Here is a 20,935-nt window from a genome sequence, read left to right as displayed (position 1 = left end):
ATAGTATTTACGAAATATTATTACGATTTTTTCTGTCACATCTATAATAATTCTTTTTGTTTGTTTTAACCATTCTATCTATATATTATTTGATATGCCGAATGCGTTAAAACAAACAAAAACAGACGAAATACACAGTAATTTCGTAGCAATATTTCGTTACGTACATCAATTTTGAGAACTACTCTCACATTCATAAAAAACAAATTTTACCGTAATTGATTTAGGTAGAGCGGTTCTTTTTTTAATTTTACCACAATATTAATTGATTATTTGGCTAATATCATTTTTCTTACAAAATAAATATTTATAAAGAGAAAGAAACACTGACCATTCGATTAGTAGGTTCAGCCTCCTTATACAATGTAATGCAATAACCAGCATAGTCATTGATTAAATAATCTACTAAAAGTCCTGAATATGCAATGTTGCACAATTAAGCTTTGTAGAGATACTAAGGTGTGTTAAATGACATTTACAAAATAAACCGGAACTCTACGCTCTGGGTGACAGGCGGTGTCATATTTGTCGGGGAACTCTATAAAAGTAATCAGCAAAAGGACTGTAACTGACATTGGCGTAAAAGCTTATTGTAGCACGAGAAACAAGACCCGTTGTACCGAGGTAACAAAAAGCGAATCTATTAATGTCCGATCACCGCAGTGGTTGATTTAAATGGCATAATAGGTGGAATTCTCGTGATCGCCACGCCCTGGAACTGACAAGTCCTTCAAAACCACTTAGCTCTAAACCCGATCACAATCATGTCAATTTATTATTTTAATGTGTAAACTCATAAATTCATGTTAAATGCGAGGTGTTCGCAGACAATCGGTCGAAGGTCTCGCATGGCGCCCAGTCCATTGTTTGTGAATCAATGTAGTTGCACTTAATGGCACACAGTTATTATGTTCGTAGGCACCTACTTCATAAATCAATCCTCCACCTTTTGTGTAACATTAATAAATTCAGAATATACTTAAGTATAACAGAATCTAATTAGCATTACTGAAATGACATCAATAGCCCGTGACCTGTTCGTTGAAACTTGGTTGATTGCATTTCTATCAATGTTTATGTAGAACAATTTTAGTAATCACACAGATAAAGTAAAATACTTATGATGTAAGACTGAATCTGGAGCGCGGGTGGGCTTCGGCATTTGTGAATATTTTAAGCATTCGGGTGATGTGATTGGTACAAAACAAATACAAATTGGTCAAGTAAATCAAGCCGTTATAGTTTTGTAACAGAATGTAATAATGTACCTATCGTGACATATACATAATATATAATTAAAAAAATCCTAGTTATGGTATATACCGTCTAGCGATGTCAACATTGGCAACCACGAAGCGATTAAATGGTTTATGAATTAAAATACTATAATAATGAAGTGATATGGTTATGTGTTGTCCTATTGGAAGTATAGTGTGAGTGTGAATGTTGTAGTAAAGTGTAAGTGAGTGATGCTGCCGCCCGCCCGCGCCCTCGACGAGCCACCGACCTGCTGCACGGCGGTGTGGTCTCGCGGAGTCACTGCATCCGCCCCGATGCCGCTGTCCGGTGACGGCAAATCCACTGTCAATCCAGCAGCCGCGATAACGCTTTTACTATGATATCGAGGCGCCGCGTATCTGTCACTGAACGCGGAAGCCGATGTAGATTCCCCGTCTCCGTACGGCGGTGCAGCTCTTTGTTGATATCCTTCGCCGACAAAGTACTCTCTGTAATATGGCTCGCTGGCAAAGGTGGCCGGCTGTCGCGAATACTGGTCGCCATAAGGAGTGGGACTGGGGGTGCCGGGCGGCGCAAACATCTGAGCGGCGTACATGGCCGCGTCTGGCAGAAGCGATCCGGCCGAAGACGCCCGCGAGGGCACCGGTGAGGGCGATGCCGCTTCGCCGGGCTCGCCGACCGCCACCTGCGGACACACGCGTCTGTTACACGCGTTCTCCCACGACAATTGTCCGCTCCGCAACGTCGACGCGTACATGCCGCGTCCGAACACAGTTCACAGCTTCACGTACACTAAGATGGTTCGATGTCAATACATCCACGATAACGAATGTGAGCAATCCCGAGTAACGTCAGTGGTCCAGTGTCGGTGCGAGTCAGGCGGGCTGCGCTGACCGGCCTGAAAAGGGCGCGGGCGGGCGCGGCTAGTGCGTCGCGAGCTCGGTGCTCGGCGCATCGTACGCAAACCGCGGTAAATAATACATGAGTGACCGGTAAGGTAAGTGTGTGAGTGCGTGCGCGCACGGCGGCGGCGTGCGGACGTGTGACGCACCTTGTGTCGCGGCGGCTTGAGCGCGTGCGGCTCGGGCTCGTCGACCACCTTGCGGCTGAGATCCTCGGGCTCGCGCTTCACGAGGCCCGCGTGGAGCAGGCCCGACAGTTCGCCCAGCTCCGCCCCGTGCGCGCCATTGGCCGCCTTCAGTGCTCCGCCGGCCCTGCGGAGGGGAGATAGGTCTGATTGGCGACGGTGCGCGCGCGCCGCGACTCGGTCGCCCGGCCTCGACTCGAGTCGCGCGCGTTCGCGCCAACTCCTCATACTATCATTCGCGCACTGCGTGCTACACATATTTAAATTGACATAAACTCTGCAAATAACAACATAAACAACCTAACCGTATCTACAAATATTAACTTACGTATATAAAAACTGACTTATAAAATAATTTATTTATTACGCAATGTGTTTATTAAGGCACTTAAAGCATGATTTTTTTAGGTTAATAATTATAACTATAATATAAATAATGATAACAGAATATAAAATTATTTCATACAAGCGAATGGAACTGGCAGGTCGCTCATTTAATGGTTGGCGCTAAATCTACGTAGACTCTGGTACAGTGGCAAAATACCGATAACGACACCGCTCATAATTTTCTATTACAATGCAGGGTACTCATCATTTTGAGATATAAAATATTACTTAAATAGTAAATTGTATAATGCCCGGTTATTATATAAATGCACCCCTCCAGAGAGACTTTCAAAATAAGAGAGCCATCACCTATAAAAAAAAAACATATTTGCCTCTTTCCGTTTATAGCTAGTGTAAGTCAAACAATAATGTAGTGAGCTTTTTTAATTGCTTGAATTAAATAAAAAAATAGAACTAAAAAAAATAGAACTATAAAAAAATCTTCAAATGTTATATGTGAAAATGCAGGTTTCTATGAGTGAAAGAGATTTTTATAATCGATCATAGCAGTGCCTAGTGTCGGAATTGGCTCTTTCTATCATAAATACTGGACAAGTGCGAGTTGGACTCGCGCACTGTGGGTTCCATACAAACTTTTAGATAAAGTATCTAAGTGTGTCTATCCTATAGGTTTTGATACTCTTATGAAATCGAAAAATATGCGAAAATTAGCAATCATAACCGGTTATATTATATTTTGAATGTGTTGACTTACAAAACTATTTCTTTAATAGCTGAAAGATGCTAGATATCTCTACTCGTTCCTTAAAAAATGGTCCCTGACAAACAGTCATAGACAACAAAATAATCCTATAAGGAGTCCTTTTAAGGTAGGGAACGCTAAAAAAAACAAAAATACTTGTTTTTTGACATTTTATACTATAATAGTTCAAATAATATGATGAATAGTCTTGAATTTTTCTCAATACACACTTAATGTAATAAATAAATAATAATCTTCTTTTGTATAAGTACTAATAATAATTATGATTGTAATTGGCGCCATCTATGTAAACTTAACGTAAACTGAAATTAAAAATTTATTGCCAGGTTCACATTTGATTTCTTGATAAATTAGTTATTTTATTTAAATATTATTCTAACAAGTTTGTTTTTTAATATAGACGACAAAAATAACACGAATTAGCAATTAAAATCATTTTATATTAAACTGAATAATATGAATAGCCAACATAAGTAAAATATGTGCCAATAAAGTTTCGACACAACCGTTTTACATATAAGTACATAATATAATATGATACATATAAATTCTAAAGCCCTAATTCCAATTTTAAAAATTATTTAACCTTATGCTCGCAGCTACTGCGTGAATAAGTATTTCCGAGAGCTTTTAATATATTTTCTCGGGACAAAAACTAGCCTATGTCCTTCTCAGGACCTTTAATTACCATCATGGCAAATTTTATCAAAATTAGTTAACGGTTCAGCCGTAAAAGTGCAACGGATAGAATTACTTTCGCTTTTAAAATATTTATTTATTATCAGCTCATTGTATCACAGATCATGGAAGCTGTCATGTTTAAAGTATTTTTCTACCAAGGCACAGAAATTAACATTATCCCTAATAAACTATATGACTATGGCATCTGTTGGAAACTCAATTAAAGTAAAACGTACTTTAAAACCACTGAAGCTATTATAAATTCGTTTCTGAACTTAAACTTTCTTTTTAATTATAATAAAGCATGCTACTAAATCTGTTTATACAATATATGATTTTATGTCAACTTCTAAAAGTGAAATGAGAAAAGCAATTCCAAGAAATATACACTATTTTTTATTGAACAATGGCTTCAAACAAATTAACATATTATCGACATTTTTAGTATTAGAGTATAATCATTCTAAACTAAAATAAAAGACCCACAAATGCATTAATCGATCCCGTATACCATGAGCGCAAAAGCTTCACTGCATGTCCCAATAAGTCTGACTATTTAAAAAAACGTGCATACGTGCATGTTTTTTTAATTTAGGTATGCTAATTTCCCAATTTAGGTATGAGATGGACTGATTCGCACTGCTGCAAAGTGTGACGTAAAAATTTCCTTCGCAGTTTCATTTCTAGCGTTAGCAATATATATAAATCCTCTTGTGAGCCAATTTTATGTCATGAATGAATATTTTGTAAAATTTATCAATTTATACTTTATATTATATTTTGTTCCAAATCCTTAAAAAATTAAACCATCTAGTATCATGAAGATCAAGAGTTCCGAAGCAAAACAAGAAATCCTTATACATATCATTTCCAATCATATTTTACACTTTTTAACCATTATGAAACTAGGCATTGAAAGAAATTAAGAAATGTTTTACATAATATAGCTTGAGTTTAGAAAAAACACGATTAAACATGTGTTTGATGTTTTTCTTACAGAAGGATTTTCCTTTTATTTCGTGGTTGACATATATACCACATACAATTCGATCCCTCTTATCGAATTGAAACAAAAATAAATTATTATGTGTTGTTTGTTTTGTTAGGACACCCTGTATAGTTTTACTCATTGATCACTGCCCCCATGCGCCACCTTCGCAAGTAGCACGGGGCGCGGTTTGGTCAGACAGTGTCAGTGCGCGCCGATTTATGATAATTGAAGGCATGTTTCATTGCTGCTGCGATGTTTATTTTAGATAACAGTTCCCGCGTCACTATTTTATGCGTCCGAATTGATCGCGACATGCGACCTCCCGCGATTCGCGCTCTTGTCCGACCGTGTCCGATTGTAATTCTCGCTTTGCTCATTCTTTACAAATTACGCACGTGATTTGTTAAGAGAAATCAGACGAGTGTGAAATACGATAAGATTGCTCTTGTGGTAAAATTCTGTCGAAAATATCGATGGATTTTGGCACAGAACGCTCGCACACTGCGACTGTGGAACGAATTTGTAATTTTAAGAAATTATTCGACTGTATTTATAATTCGTCGTGTTGACTTTGGAAAGGCACAAATAGCCATGTTTTTGCAGAGCATGCAAATTGAATTACTCGCGATAATCCTAGCTCGGTGGGCCGCAGTGGAATCGACGTGGATATCGTTATTCATGTGCACTCGACACAATACGATGTTTGCTTGTCGTTCATTGTTGCCGCATAAAAAACGATACAAAGCGCTCTGTGCTGACAGCTGGGTCGCTTCGAGCCCTGTGGCTCTGTTTCTAGCTACCTTTAAATATATAGAACGTATGCAAGAGGACAATTTACTGTTAAAACGTGTTTTCAAGAGCGTAATTCTTAATGTAAAATATTTTAAAAAAATGAATGCATCTATTTTTATATAAACAAGATAAGCAATTTATATGGTAAATATTTAAAAAAGAAACTTAATTGTTAATTACCACGTGGCATAAACTTAATCATACAACAAAGCACTTAAGTGTCAACCATAAAAAAAAACATCTGTTAACAAAAAAAAATAATATTAAACATGTACCTATCATAAATTGTTACTAATGCAAAACTACGAGAAAATAAAACGGTTAATACAGAGTTGTTTCCCTGGCTCAGGTAGGCGACGAATGATTTCCGAACTGTTAATCTGATATCAGTGTCATGTTGCATCCTATTAACATAACAGTAAACGGAATAAAAGACAGAAACGCACACCTCTAGAGATATTTTGTGTTACATTTTACATGCAAATATAAATTTTCTTATCAAAGCTACATCGGTGAACTACTCGGATGCAATTGCCATTATAATTATTTGCAATGTTTACTTAACACCCTTTCACACATGATGAGATCTTGACAATGCGCCGCCTGGGGCGACCCAGCGCGAACCCTCGCTCCTTGCCGAGAATATATTCAATGCATTTATCCAAATTCCTACAATGAATAAAAAATATTCAAATTGATTTCTATCCTTGATCAGTTCGCTTTACATTTCCAATATAGTCCGTTTAATATAAGTGTCTGTATAATTTTAGAATTGTAACGGGATTTCGCTAGGCTTGCGATGTGCAGCCACATAACGAGGTACAATGTTATGTTTCTACTGCAAATTGTCACACAGTTGAATAATAATTGTGAATTCCTAAGTTTACTTGCTTATACTCACTTCGTGCGTTGAAATATCTGGAAAACTACATCCTTTTAAGATTATAAAAGGTAAACTTAAATCAAGATGTATTCAGCTAAGTAGGAATTTTTAAATTGAATATTTTATCAAATCTTAAAAACTAACTCTATAAAAAGTTCCTATAAAAACATGAAAGCATTTTTGACTGAAATAAATTGTTTAAAAATACAGTCAATCATAGATAAGATTTATGATTAGACCTTCCTACCAAGATATATAACAAAGGTAGTTTTCACTCCAAAAACCTTTAGTAACGAAGCTACGATTTCTTTGGTATAAAGAATATTCGAGTATAGATAACCGAATTACTCCTTTATCATGCTATAAGACAACCTATCCTTACAACTAGGACCTGACTGTTTTCACAACCTAAATTCATCTCAATACGCCACTAGACTAAAACGACAACCAATACTCTTTCTAAAAATTAAACAATCTATAACACTGGTAAGGCAGTAAGACAACAGCAGTTCCGAGTCGTGTTCGATCACGACTTACGAGTTACAGAAAGCGCTGTCAATATTAAAATCGGAGGCGGCGACATTTTATTATCAACCGTCTGACGAATAGATTCGAATCTATCGCTCGATAAAACGAGACTAAGGAGGCGCTTGCAACGGATGCCAGCAGCGTAATTCCATTCTATTTGAATATATCATTCGACTAAATGTAGGTTTATTGCTACTTTTCTCACGGAACTAATATATTATCAAAAACTTTAATTGAAAACGATTTCGCCATTTGTCTAAGCCATTAATACTCGCGATTACGCATAACTACGAGTGATTAATATCCCGTTAGGCTATTCCCTAAACCTAATTAGCCGAGCGAGCGTCATAACGATAGCCGCTTCACGGTTGTAATAAAAATAATAAAGCACAGCTGAAACTTATTTCGCACAGGACTTTAAGGACAATGATGTGATTTCTTTAAGCCGTTTCAATGGGAAAGACGCATGATAAAGGGTGGTCAATAGTGAATGGTCAACCCCGATTACATATTTCGCTACGTGATGACCACGACGGCGGGGACATAACGATATTTCTATCTTTTTATACATTATCTTTGCAGGAGGGTCGTCCGCGTCGAAGGGAATTCAATGGTATTAACTGCTATACCATTAACAATACAGACGTATCTTCAAGAGGAAACCGGTTATACTCCTAAATGGGTCACACGGTTCCAGCTCCCTTAGTTTTTGTGAAGCAACTGCGACACCAGCGAGTAGCGCCGAGCTCCGAGCTCGCTCGCTAATGACGCTTTACAACGCGCATGCAGCCGTGCAGATTTGTGTTTGCATATCATTTCACATTATATTGACGTTATGCGTACATCTTACTTATCTGATTATAAACACGTTTCATATATTATATATATGGTTATACACCACGGGCTACTCCTAAAGAAAACATTTCAAATATAAACGCATAGATGTTTACCTAAATAGTAATTAAGTATCTAGATAATTTGTATGATTGCGTCGTAAACTTAGTCGACTACACAAGTGTGGAGAAACTAACTTCCCGTTAGTGTGGCAAGTGCGAACAGCCACAGGGTCAAGAGGGCGAGGCCCTCCTCGAAGGTATCCCGCTGCAGATTTCTATGCTAATCTTAGCATTAACATTCGACAACCTCCGACAGCTATTAATGGTTATAGCCGCCGTTTCCACTTAATACCCGTAATATCCACGGTCCTGCGGCGAGGAGGTGAGCTGCGAGTTGCGCCCGCGCACTGTGCAATACATTTACGAAACACCTTCGCGCCCACGCAGACTAATCACCAAGGAACACAGACGGAACTAGTTCATTTCATCTATCGAGCATTCAATTCAAATAATACGAGCGATTTAGACAACAAATACGGCGCGTCATACCTGACGATGCACTGTCGCCTAACATTAGCATACAAACGCGTTCGAAGACACAAAACGCGCGGATGGGTGCGGGCGAGCCGCGGTATTCGTTATAATTTTGAATGTATGAATGAGCAATAGCAGCGCGTTGAACCGGCGCGGCGCGTGGGGCGCGTGGGACGCGTGCCGACAATGAGTCGAGACAAGTCCTGGGCGTCCTTGTCAATGTGAGCCGCTTCCATCCACAATCCACATCCGTCTATTGTCAGTATTTCTACTTATGCACTCCAGTAAACACTGACGGGCACATCGTAACGGGACATCCCCAAACATTGTTCTAGTGTATTTTAATATGCTGTGTTTGATGTTCTCTGCCAGCTACCCTTAGCCATATGTAGTTATAACCACGATGAGACAGTTACTTCTTTCTAATTTCAATAACATCAAAACTGCTTGTAACGATCCCAACTTTCCTGCATGATCAGTTTATTTACGTTGATGTTTTGATTTGCTTCACCAATAATGCAAAATTAATGCAAACTAGAGTCATGAATTTAATCGGTTCTAAATAATTTACACCAAATTTCGGTTATAAAATATGGCAGAAACACGAGGTTCAATTTCGCAGAGCTTGATTTATTTCAAGTGTCAATGGAAATCATTAGAAAAGTACTGGTTTTGAGTGTACCTTTGGACTCTGCGCAGCTGTTTCCGCTAGATTACATTAACTATCATAATTAAACATTTCATTTCTGTAAAGATTTATGTTTACTTATCATTTTATAAATTACTTAGTCTTATGGAACTACTTGCGCAACACTTTTAAATAAATTGTATTCAATTTTGTTTATGGAGATTCTCCTTATCTTATGTTTAATATGAGGAGTGTTTAGTGTTATTTTTGCAATAAATTTAAATATTAAAATACAAATTTATTGAATGGTCTAAGAAAGGTATTTATAACTACGTAATATTATGTTTTGTTGCACACATCATGAAACAATTATATTCGGTACATTTAATAAAACATTATCATGTTATTTTTTATTTCAACCATTAAATAAAATAAAGAGGCCTAATACCGTTACAATATTATGTAAATTTTATGGCAGAAACTCTAAATTATTTCTTATATTAAGTAGGTGGCTAACATATCCTACGTTCTTCTTTAAGTATTGCAATGGACAGGCTTTCGTCTTTATATCAAGATAATAGTAATCTCTACTAATATTATAAAGTTGAAGTGTTTGTTTTTTATACACGATAATCTCTGTAACTACAAGGATTCTGTTTTTTTTACTGGTGGCAATAGCACTATCCTATCAATTATTAAAAGCTTGTCTCTATTATTGGTTGTTGTTCTAACAACCAACAAATTTAAGGCATTAGTGTTACTTCAAAGAATTCTAATATGTTTCTTGTAGGTTATCTTTATGAAATGTGTAAATGTATATATGCATGATTTTATATTTTGTTACATATTACGTCCTAACGCGTGTAATAACACAGGGAAAAAATATGCTCCTATACATATAAAATTTCAACGTCAACGTACTTTCTGTAATTGAAATCAAAAATATACTGCACAGGTACTTTTTTATTTAAAATACGTATTTAATTGTATACAGACATTATTTCCCTTTTCACGGACTAAACAAGTTTCTATCTAATATTTATAGCACAATGAGAGTTCGTAACAGTTTAAACGGTTTGTATAGGGGTCAAGTTAACATTATGCACTGCTTATGTTGAAAATGTGTCACGGTGTTTGCTCATTTCTGTGCGCCATTCAGCGGATGCTGTTAACAACCTCTCTCAAAGAGCTGGTATAATTTGATCGGGGTGCCGGTCTATGGGAATGCGTTAAATGCATTATCCACATTATTCATAAACGTTTCGAAAGAATCGTGATGTTAATTTTCTTAGATTCCAAAAAGATATACTCCGTACAAAGTAGACTTTGAATTTGCTTAGTTTAATGATATACCACGTTATAATTTATCGTATTATTAAATAATCATTCACAATATTATAAGCTTTTATCTCAAAATTTAATTAAAAACGTGACAAATAATTTAAACAATTCAAAATACCTTTCAAATTACCTTTGATAATTCAAAATACATTCGGTTGACTTAAGATGATTCTAACATGAAGGAATAGAATACGGTAGAAAAATATTATGAGTGTCAAAAAACTGCGCGCAAAAAGATACAAGGGGACGTGAGTCGGGTGTAGTCGCGAACAGTTATTTCGTTAATCCCGGCATAGGTATTCAAATGAGCAGCTATGATTTATTGAGTGGAACATTTACATTTTTATTATTTGTTATTCTTACACCTTTGCTTGGGGCCGGAAGCCACGCGGCGCGTTGTCTCAGTGTACTCGCCCGTGAGACTGCAGATACACAACCCGCCTGCAGATATCCCGACGTACACAAAAACTCCACTACAAAAAGATTGCACATTATCATAGTTTACATATAAATTTTACGCGAATTCATTCCGTATTCACCGCGTCTCGAAATTCGGCGATTATAATGATAATTGCATCGATACACGAACATTCGATTTGATCTACGGCCGTGAGAATCAACGATTGATTTTCCGCGATCAATTTTTTGATTCCACTTGATTGTCTGATATCGATGCTGAACATCCAATTTGCATATTCGATTACGATCTGTGTATACCTACCGACGTAGTATGTAGGGGTCATTAATTTTACTTGCCATTACCCTTTATGGATATAGAAGTATTAAAAGGCTTTTTGAATACAAATATTGACGCCTCAATTCATATTCTATGTAACTACTAGCCACATAATTAATATTACATTAATTGTCATGACATAATATGAAATGCTTAAAGAACTTTGTTATTTCTAGAAATCACTAACAATTGCCCATAATGATGTGATTGTTTATGCAAGTGTATCCAGGAACTTACGGCCAGACATCGACGAGTTTAGCATCCTTGTGCAAGGTGAGGTGAGCATCCTGTGCTAGAGGCGGCAGCTTGTAGTACTCGGTGAGCGGCTGCTGATCGTCTACGCCCAACACCGCCGTGGTGGCCGTGCTCAGTGGGTGCTCGGTTGCGCTCGAGTAGTACGCGCGCCAAGGCTCCCCGCTCACTTCCATCACCTCTTTGCGTCGCCTGTCAACAACAAACATAATTTTATAAATCATCGTTTCATACTATCATCACCTATGCCACTAATACTTGTATTTGAACGTTCATTGATTAACGAAACACAACACACTTGTATTCCGAGGTAGTAGTTTTACGAGTCCACTACAACTTATGAACCAGTCGTTAGGCGTGTCCATTTTAGTGCGGATACTGACCTCTGGTGTTACTTAAGCCGGCTGTCGTTTTATGTGACGTCGCGTTCGCTAATTGTTGTGCATACAAGGAATATGAGTCAGCAATACAAGTGTCCGGTACCGAGGGTGACGAACGGCGCGCGTGCATATAATCCGAATATCACACACGCATAACAGGACCGTCGGGTGTGCAGCAAGCCACAAGGCGCCGCAAGCCGCATAGTACGAGGTGGGTGTTTCCTCTGAATCGGGTGCCGCGTTCATATGTCACGCGGGCTGGGTCGGTTGCTACGACCTGAAGTAGAACAGGTCTGTACCACTTGTCGAACCGGAAGGATACGGAGCAAATCCATGCTCCCTCACTAACCAGTTTAGGTCGTGTGACGTCACGCCCAGCGGTATCCGACGATGCAGACAAATAAATAAAAAATGTTGGAAGCACGCGTTGGACGGGTTCAACCGGATCGTAGTTCAACCTGATTCCTGTTCCTGGTAGCACGTTTATTATTATATCTCGCAAGTATTTGCTTTGTAAAATAAAAGCGGTAACGGTTTTTATAGAACTGTTAATGTTTAGATTGCACGTGCTGTTAAAAAATAAAATAAATAGTCAAAATTATATTTAAAAACTCAAATCGTCAATGTCATCGTATAGATAACATGCTATTTTTATTTGCACATGAATTAATTAAACCCTTTCTGTACATATATATTAATATGGGACGAATAAAGCATTGTGTAAACTCATATTGCAAAAAATAATTATCAAAATGTTGTTACTATAACTATGACATGTTCGGCAAACATTAATGGCTAGCCTGCATTATCTAATAAATTAGTTAACACATAGTCCACATAATATCGCCTTAGTGTCAAGTGAGAATAAGTAGAATGTGCGAATTGGATCAGAGAACTGGAAAAGCCAGCTTCTGGCATTTAACCAGCCGAAGCGTGAGTCATTTGACGAGTTAACAGGCAAGCCGTGGCGCAGGGGCCGGGCGGCGCGGGTGCACCACGTGAATGAGATTCCGGTAGGTGCGCACGTAAAAATCGTGCAACGAATCTAACAGGTTTGCTGGGGTCCTTGCGAGGCCACCGGGACTGGTCTAACCTGCCCTGCGCAGCTGAACTTCGAATTTCCGACCGTTTCCTATCACGTTCGTCTTGATTCGATACAAATAAACATGTGAGCTTGTTTACGTTATAACCTGATTCGACGCCTAACGCTCATAAAGAATTTGGGGCACGGTTGGTTGCGCAAAGATTCCGTCGATCGACGCCTTTATAAATAATTAATTGATAACACTTTTCTTTAATGTTTGTGTTTGTACGGACCATTTAAGGTCTCGCGAGGTGTCTATTCCTTATTTGTTCAGGAGTGTACATTGAATGGTGCGATTAGAAAGTGTTGCGCACAGCTGTGACGATGCCGTGACATACGATAGAGCGGAACGGATGGATGCGAGCAAAGGGTTGAAAGAGCCTCGAACTCACAAACAATGCATTCGATACGGCCATTCAGTTCGCAATCGCTTTAAAGATACCTTACGTAGGCACCCTTAATCATGAAACCTATGATTTACTTAAATACGTTAAGGCGATACCTCAAGGTCCATTTTCATACATTTTGTTTCGGCTTTAATCTGGGTAACTAAACAAGTATTGGCAAGTAAAGAATTTAAATTCACGTCTAGTTAGTGATTAGTTCGCAGTTGAAGAAAAACGTAAAAATAATTAATAATCATGGATATTTCTGCCTTTAAAATTTCGTCATATTAAATTTTAAAGGCCGAAATATCCATGATTATTAATTATTTTACGTTTTTCTTCAACTGCGAGAACTAATCACTAACTAGACGTGAATTTAAATTCTTTACTTGCCAATACTTGTTTAGTTACCCAGATTAAAGCCGAAACAAAATGTATGAAAATGGACCTTGAGGTATCGCCTTAAGCAAAATATATTATATTATAATACTCATAAAATCGGTGAACGAAAATTTGTATAGAATAAAAATAATTTGAATGCACGTTATTAGTATTTATAAGAACATGGAAGACTACTTTGTATGGAACATTGCACCGACGATATCGCAGAAAAGACCAAAGATGAAGGAGAGCAACGGCGAAGTGATCAGTGGGGCGTCAGTATCAGCGGTACGGCGGGGCTCGGAGCGGTCCGGAGCGGCGCGGCGGCATGTTTCGAAAGGCGACCGCTCGTCCACGTCCATGTCCGGTGACGCGTCCAACTATCGATCATTCGGTTCGTTAATAAATAACACGTTGGCGTCGCTCGCCGCTTATCTCCTGCTCGGGCATGTGGAAAAATTTGGTGTAGGTGTCGTAACGGAGTGGCACGCATGTCTCGTAGGGTTGCGTGCGCCCGCCTGGCGTGCTTATCCTCTCGGGTCGTTGGCACTCGCATCCGTTGCCTCATTATTAATATCTTAATTAAACCCGAATAAATCCACCAGATAAAAGAATCATTATTAACTGTCACTTTCTTACCTAGAGCAGAATAACGGCGCATATCAAAAATTATTTACTATTTTGATAATCTTATTTTTTTCATTATTTAAAATTCTCTTGTTGTATCCTTATATTTCAGTAATGTGCAAAAATAACTGAACTGACGGAAAATGTATCAACTGAGATTCATTCACAAACGTGCTTCATAGAGAATTGCATTGCGGAATAAATTGAATCGCGCATTAGCGACGGAAACGGCTGCACAGTATAGTTTTCACCTCTCAATCGGCAGGTGCAGTAGATACCTTCAAGGGAAAGTGCAGGGTGCGGCTAAATCTACGCATGTTTTATCATCAATGATAAGAGAAACTAGTAGGTACCTGTAATGCAACTAAATACTCATTACACAACGAAGATTGAGATAAAAAAACAAAATTATCGTCTAGGACTAGAAGCAAGTCAATTAACAGAATGATAGGAGAGCCCGGTGACTCTTCTATGATTATATTATTAACAAGATATTATACGATATCTTGTTAAAACTTACACCTCAAAAACTTCTGGTAATGTCCCGGGCTAAAATACGTCACACAATACCGGTCAGAAACGAACGTAGAGACGATTACGTGCGAAGTTATTTATATGTTTTCATATGTAATATTTATGACTATTTGTTATGTACATAAATTTTAAAATCAGAGGACATTTAAAAAAAATTACACTCTAATCTATGTAAATAGTTAATATAAATACAAAGAAACTATCTAGCAACATTAATCTAAAGCCAGAATTTACGACAAATATTCCATAACCGAAATCAATTGTAAACTGTAATAACTTTAATAGTGAACAAAGTATTTTGCAATGGAGAAAATGTGTCATTATTAATCCATTTTGTATTCCCACATTAAAGCTAACGATTGAAGGCGGAATGTGACGTTGCTGCATTTCGTCAATTAAAGAATTCGCCGTCTCGGATTGTGCAGCACAGCGGCGGAGGGCAGCGCGGGGCGGGAAGGGATGGCGCGGGAGGCGGCGAGCGCACGCTGTTATGGACGCACAAAAACCATACATTCTTCATACCAGTATAAATAAATAAGGGATGAGTACAAGTAAGAACGGACAACGCGCGGCCGCACAGAGCAAACTAAACGAGAAGCATTTTCGACAAACCTCTTTTTGCACTGTATCTTGACGAGGAGCGCATATGCGATGATTCATTTACGGACTTCTTCACCGTACAAGTATGGCCAACATTATTACTTCTGTTTTCTTGGCAGCATTATGTACGGTCAACAAGAAATGTTTTCTCAGAAATATTCGCCCACGCAGATTAAAGATGGAAACGCAACATGGGCACTAAATAATTCATGTCTCCTGTCCGCTAACTAGTACCGTTCAAGTAATCTGAAAATTTAGTGGCGGCCGATAATTACACAAACGAACCTATTATTTTATAAGACAAGCCGCATCGTTTAAATACCGCTCTACTGAGCTATACTTTTCTACGGTGCTTGCTAATAATGTAAACAATTATTATACATATTTACACAACTTAGGTTACTCGAATGACACAACAGTTTTGCTAATACTGGCTGTAATTTTTTTAAAAGTTCTGTTGTAAATTCTCATACACATGGACATAAGATACGCTTCATTATCATCAGATTTTCTTAAAAATCTATGAATGCGCATTATTGTGTCACTTGAATTAACTCGGACACGTCAAATCAAAAATTTTGCTTGAGGGATTTTTCAAGAGCGTAACAAGATTGACATACCGCGCGACCGAGTCGTTAACATGACTTCATATAAAAGTGACAGTGGGTGACAATTTGACGTGGGCATAAAATGTTTATAAAAGGCGCATAAAATCTTATTCAGATTTTTTTCTACAACCGTTGGTTGACCATTGAATGACACAGCCCGCTAGCTCGACTCTCAGATATTTGGATCTATGAATGGTATGTTAAGTCGTGCTTAACTGTTTTTTTATTGTGTCCACTCGTTCGGTTTTGAGTGCCCGGAAGAAATGACAAAATTACGACTTACGTGGGTAATTATGAAGTGATTCCGCATTTAAAGTTGCTAATAAAAGATTTATTATACAAGTTCCGATTTTAAACAATAATCTTCATGGTCACCCTAACCGCTGGGGAGGGGAATAGTGATTTCAAAGGATCATTTAAAATATTTTTTATTTGGTATGTATCTAGATTATACTTATATAAAATAAATATTTAGAATCTGTTGCAAATTGAAAAAAATATATGCGTATCCAAGAATATTTTTTCTCCCTTCAATGAGTGAAATAGCGCCATACAAATACCAAAAGCGGCCGAGCCTAGTTGGTTGTGGAACGGACTGCCAAGACGAGTGCCCGCAGGTTCAAATCCCAAGGGCCCACACCTCTGAATTTTGTAAAAAAATTATGTGTGTATTCTTTGTGAATTATCGCTTGCTTTAACGATGAAGGCAAACATCGTGAGGAAACCTGCATACCTGAGAAATTCTCTATTAGAAATTTTCGAGGGTGTGTTAAGTCTACCAACCCGCACTAGGCCAGCGTGGTGGACTAAGGCCTATTCCCTCTCAGTAGTAGAGGAGGCCCGTGCCTAACAGTGGGCCAGTATATAATACAGGGGTGATATTGTAAATACCAAAAAAAACATTTTTAAGTAATATAACAAGTAAAATATTCCTGATATCTAAAAAACTACATTTTCATCGTCAGGACCATAGTCATTTTCACATGGTTGTTGCACAAACTTGGTCATATATGAACTTTACTTGTCGCGCGTGGATTAGCGGATAGTAAATTTGATGTGTTAAGCCCACATAACAATATAAACTAGACTTTCTATGAGTCCCCCCGCAAGAAAAAGATTTTATTAAAATATATCTCCACAGGAGTTAAATAACAGTGAGGAATTTAACTTTTTTTCCAAACTGACCATACCCACAGTCCAAGTGCAAGCAAAAGCTACAATTTAATAAATAACGCTAAATTACATAATCATCATATACACTCAGATAACAAAAAATAATAGAAAATAACAAATTATCAGTTTTATAATATAAATTATATTATTTTATTGCAGTTGAATATCGATATGAGCATGTCGCTCGCTGTTTGTAAGCGATACGATCGCTCTTAAACAGTAGCAATACCAGTGGTGAATGATGCAATTTTCGAAAAGGAACCCGACGTAACATATCGGTACTAAATAATAAATGCGGTCTGAAAATCATTCTAAGGATAATTAGATTCTACAGAAATTCTACAAAAATGAAGCCGGCAGGAATCGTGTTATATGGACTCTTCGCCGTTGAGCAACACTATACAAAACTTTGAATTACAAAGTACCTATTCTACTGCGCTTATGACCTTGAGACATAAAGATGTTAATTATTATGAATATGTCCAAAAACTCGTGCATTGGCGGTATACACACCTGAAAGAGCTGTTTATTCAGATGGCTACTCGTCTGAACATAATGTAGTCTGTAACAACCTAAGATTCATGATTTTTTAAGTAAAAATTGTTTGGAACAGAGTACTTAATACAAGGTAAATGCAGTACGGTAATTATGTTCACAATTATTTAAATATCTCACTTGGATAGGATGCCCGTACATGGAGAGAAGGGATGTTTTTTTAGTTTACGAACATACGATTGCGATTTCTGTTTTTATTTATAGGACATTATAAATAAGTATGTCTTTTTGTTTAATTATGAAATCGTTAATTTTAAATGGCACGGAATAACAACAGCATATTTTAAAATATATTTTAATACTATGGCCGTTAAAGTATACCTAAATTTTGTTAACTATCATAATGACACCTACGTGAGCTAGCAGCTTAATAATAAATCTTATACTTGGAATAATTAAGCACCAGGTGTGAATATGCCGTGAAATGTTTATTAGCCAATTATAAAAAGCGTAGCTGCAAGAACAAAGACAAACAATGAAGGTCGTGTCGTGTTGTGAGTACTCAGCGGGTGAGCGTGGTAGAGCTGCGTCTCTCACCACGGCGACGCGACGCAACGTCCACGAGTCACAACAGAACGGGACGTAGCGCCGAGCGAGTTTTTAATAATAGCCATCCTTACAATTATCGCACTCAACAATCACCACAAAAAGTATTCCTACTATTTATCATTGGTCATTTTGAAACAAATTGCCTTTAACTACTATTTAACATTATAAACGTCCAATTTAAACTTTTTTGAATTGTCAGGCCGTACACAACACAACTGTAGACGCGATTTTTTCCAAAAAATACTTCCCGTTAAATCGTTTTAACATATGGAACTTGGAATGAACAAATGTTCCTGTCTCCCCACAAATCAAAATAAAATATATAACCGAAGTTGCACGCATTAAGCTCTAGTTAAACCCGCGTAAACTGTCTTATTAGAAGAGTTACGAGCTTAAAAAGAAGGGACGCCCGCGGCGCCCAATGTACTCTAAGCCCAGAATAAATGTATCATTTCCGTTTTGTCTGACTTTTCTAATTTGAATGGCCGTGTGTGGTCCATGTTCATTGAGACGACGCGCCACGTAATCTAATGCGCACGGACTAGAGCCTCCTTATAAATCAGATATGAATGTAACGAAATATCGTAAATAATAATATATAATGTGAGTAATAATTTAACTTCTTGTTTTATCTCAACAACAATAAAATATTTCAAGGGAATTAAACTTTTATCTACAAAGAGGTTGACTCCCCAAGGAAGAGCGACTTGTATGTACTGATTAAAACCCGCACGTTTCAATGGAAATGTTAATGCTCTCGATTGTGTGCTAAACGTGATACTCACTGAACGGACGTTTGAACAAAGAGACCGTACCTATAAATTTCATAACGTATCGCGAATAAAAAACCTTTAAAAGACACTATAAATGAATTTGCTATTTCTTAGCGTGCATGCTGTAAAAACTGAGATAGGTACGTTCTCGAAGGATTCGGGTGCCGTCGTAAAATAAGCATGAAGGTATAAATTAGGAGCGATGTCGTTCGCGCGGGCGCACAATGCCGCGCGCGGTCTGCGCTACCATTGTGCTCAGCGGATTGAAACAGGTTGTGCTTGGCAGGTATCTATATGACGTGATTTATGTCCGATTATTCCATATTCCCGCGACTATAATTAAACCGCGAAGCCATAACTCCCCAAAGATCTGCGACATTATCTACGAAAACGGGCCAATGTTGATTTAATGCCCCTGACTTAAATGTTACTCAACGCGTTGGAGTACTAATAAACGTTTACAAATTGAACGAGCTTTATCTGTGTTCTGCGCCCAATGAGAACAAACAACGTTTACTGCGAACAACTATCCGTCTGCACTAAAGCTTAGGCATTAAGAAATTCCATCCTTAACTCGTAACGTACGTACCGCTACGTAAATACAACCATTTGCAAGTTAATATGAAAAACCGTTCTAACAACAGACTTAAAAAGTGTACAAAACGATTAAGAAATGCCTACACAGATAGACGAGTCAATAAGCTTTGTGAAGCGAATGTAAATATTTGTCGTATTAAGATAATTTATCGAGAATCCTGTGTAAAAAAGAGTGACAAAAATAAAATAAAAATGTTTAGGTTGGCGCGAGTGTTAATATGTAGAAGCCGGACGGATGCACGATGGCAGCGGCGCCTCGGGTCCAAGTGGCCTCTTAAAAAATCGCAAACAACTCGTCAGCGGGCTGACAATTGTGAGAACGCGATCAATTATCTTGTGCAAATAGTAATTGTCAACAACAAATAAAGTATGAATTAAACTGAGCAAGAACGTTTTCATTATCGGCCGCCGTTAAAATAGCATGTCAATCATTTTACGAAGCAATCAGCGAGACCGCGATGGCAGGGCGCGAGATAAGCTTTTAATTACCTCAGGAGCCTATTTACATATTGTAGGAGATACTCTTGGATGTATCGCAATTAGGGGCGTATGCGTCTTCCTTTTATGCATCGGAGCAGTTGAGTTTGTTCGGTTGGATAACATCTGTTTGACGGAAAGATTAAAAGCACTCACGGTGAAAATTTGCATTGCATCGAGCCCGAACCACTTGCCATATTGCGATTTTATATAAAATACTTAAACGCAATCCCTGACACTATATTTCATTAACCGCCTTTGATATTAATTACATCTAACGGTTGATGATTGTTGATATTGATTGTTGATATCGTTTATATTATCATTAATAATTTAAAAATTAACATAAAACAAAACCACGCAGACAAACACTCGAAGTATTTTATAGTGCGGTTAAAGATGATTATATCAGCACAGTACCTTTTAATAGCTCACAATAAGTTATAGTAATTTGTAGTTGGATTTGCAGCAATATAATATACAGTAGATAACTTTAGAGTTCTGACTCGCCCAAACTTTTGTTAAATATAATTTACTAATCGCTTTGTAAGAATATTTAAAAACCCTAGAAT

At 37.7% G+C, this 20,935-nt stretch overlaps 1 protein-coding gene across 7 annotated transcripts in view; it reads right to left on the bottom strand.

Annotated features, from left to right (window-relative positions):
- LOC115450822 (protein grainyhead) overlaps positions 1-20,935 on the bottom strand; it is a 125,670-nt gene that overhangs the window by 35,467 nt on the left and 69,268 nt on the right. For 6 of the 7 annotated variants that reach the window (XM_030178971.2, XM_030179052.2, XM_037442627.1 and 3 more), the window contains 3 exons: positions 11,625-11,831; positions 2,291-2,453; positions 1,508-1,924 (listed from right to left, as the gene is read on the bottom strand). In XM_030178971.2, coding sequence (XP_030034831.1) covers positions 1,508-1,924; positions 2,291-2,453; positions 11,625-11,831 — 787 coding nt within the window. The remainder of the gene's footprint in view (positions 1-1,507; positions 1,925-2,290; positions 2,454-11,624; positions 11,832-20,935) is intronic. The other variant, XM_037442629.1, reaches the window with a different exon arrangement.

Source organism: Manduca sexta, chromosome 25 (genome assembly GCF_014839805.1).
Source record: "Manduca sexta isolate Smith_Timp_Sample1 chromosome 25, JHU_Msex_v1.0, whole genome shotgun sequence".
Lineage (NCBI taxonomy): Eukaryota > Metazoa > Arthropoda > Insecta > Lepidoptera > Sphingidae > Manduca > Manduca sexta.
This window is presented reverse-complemented; position numbering and strand designations above follow the sequence as displayed.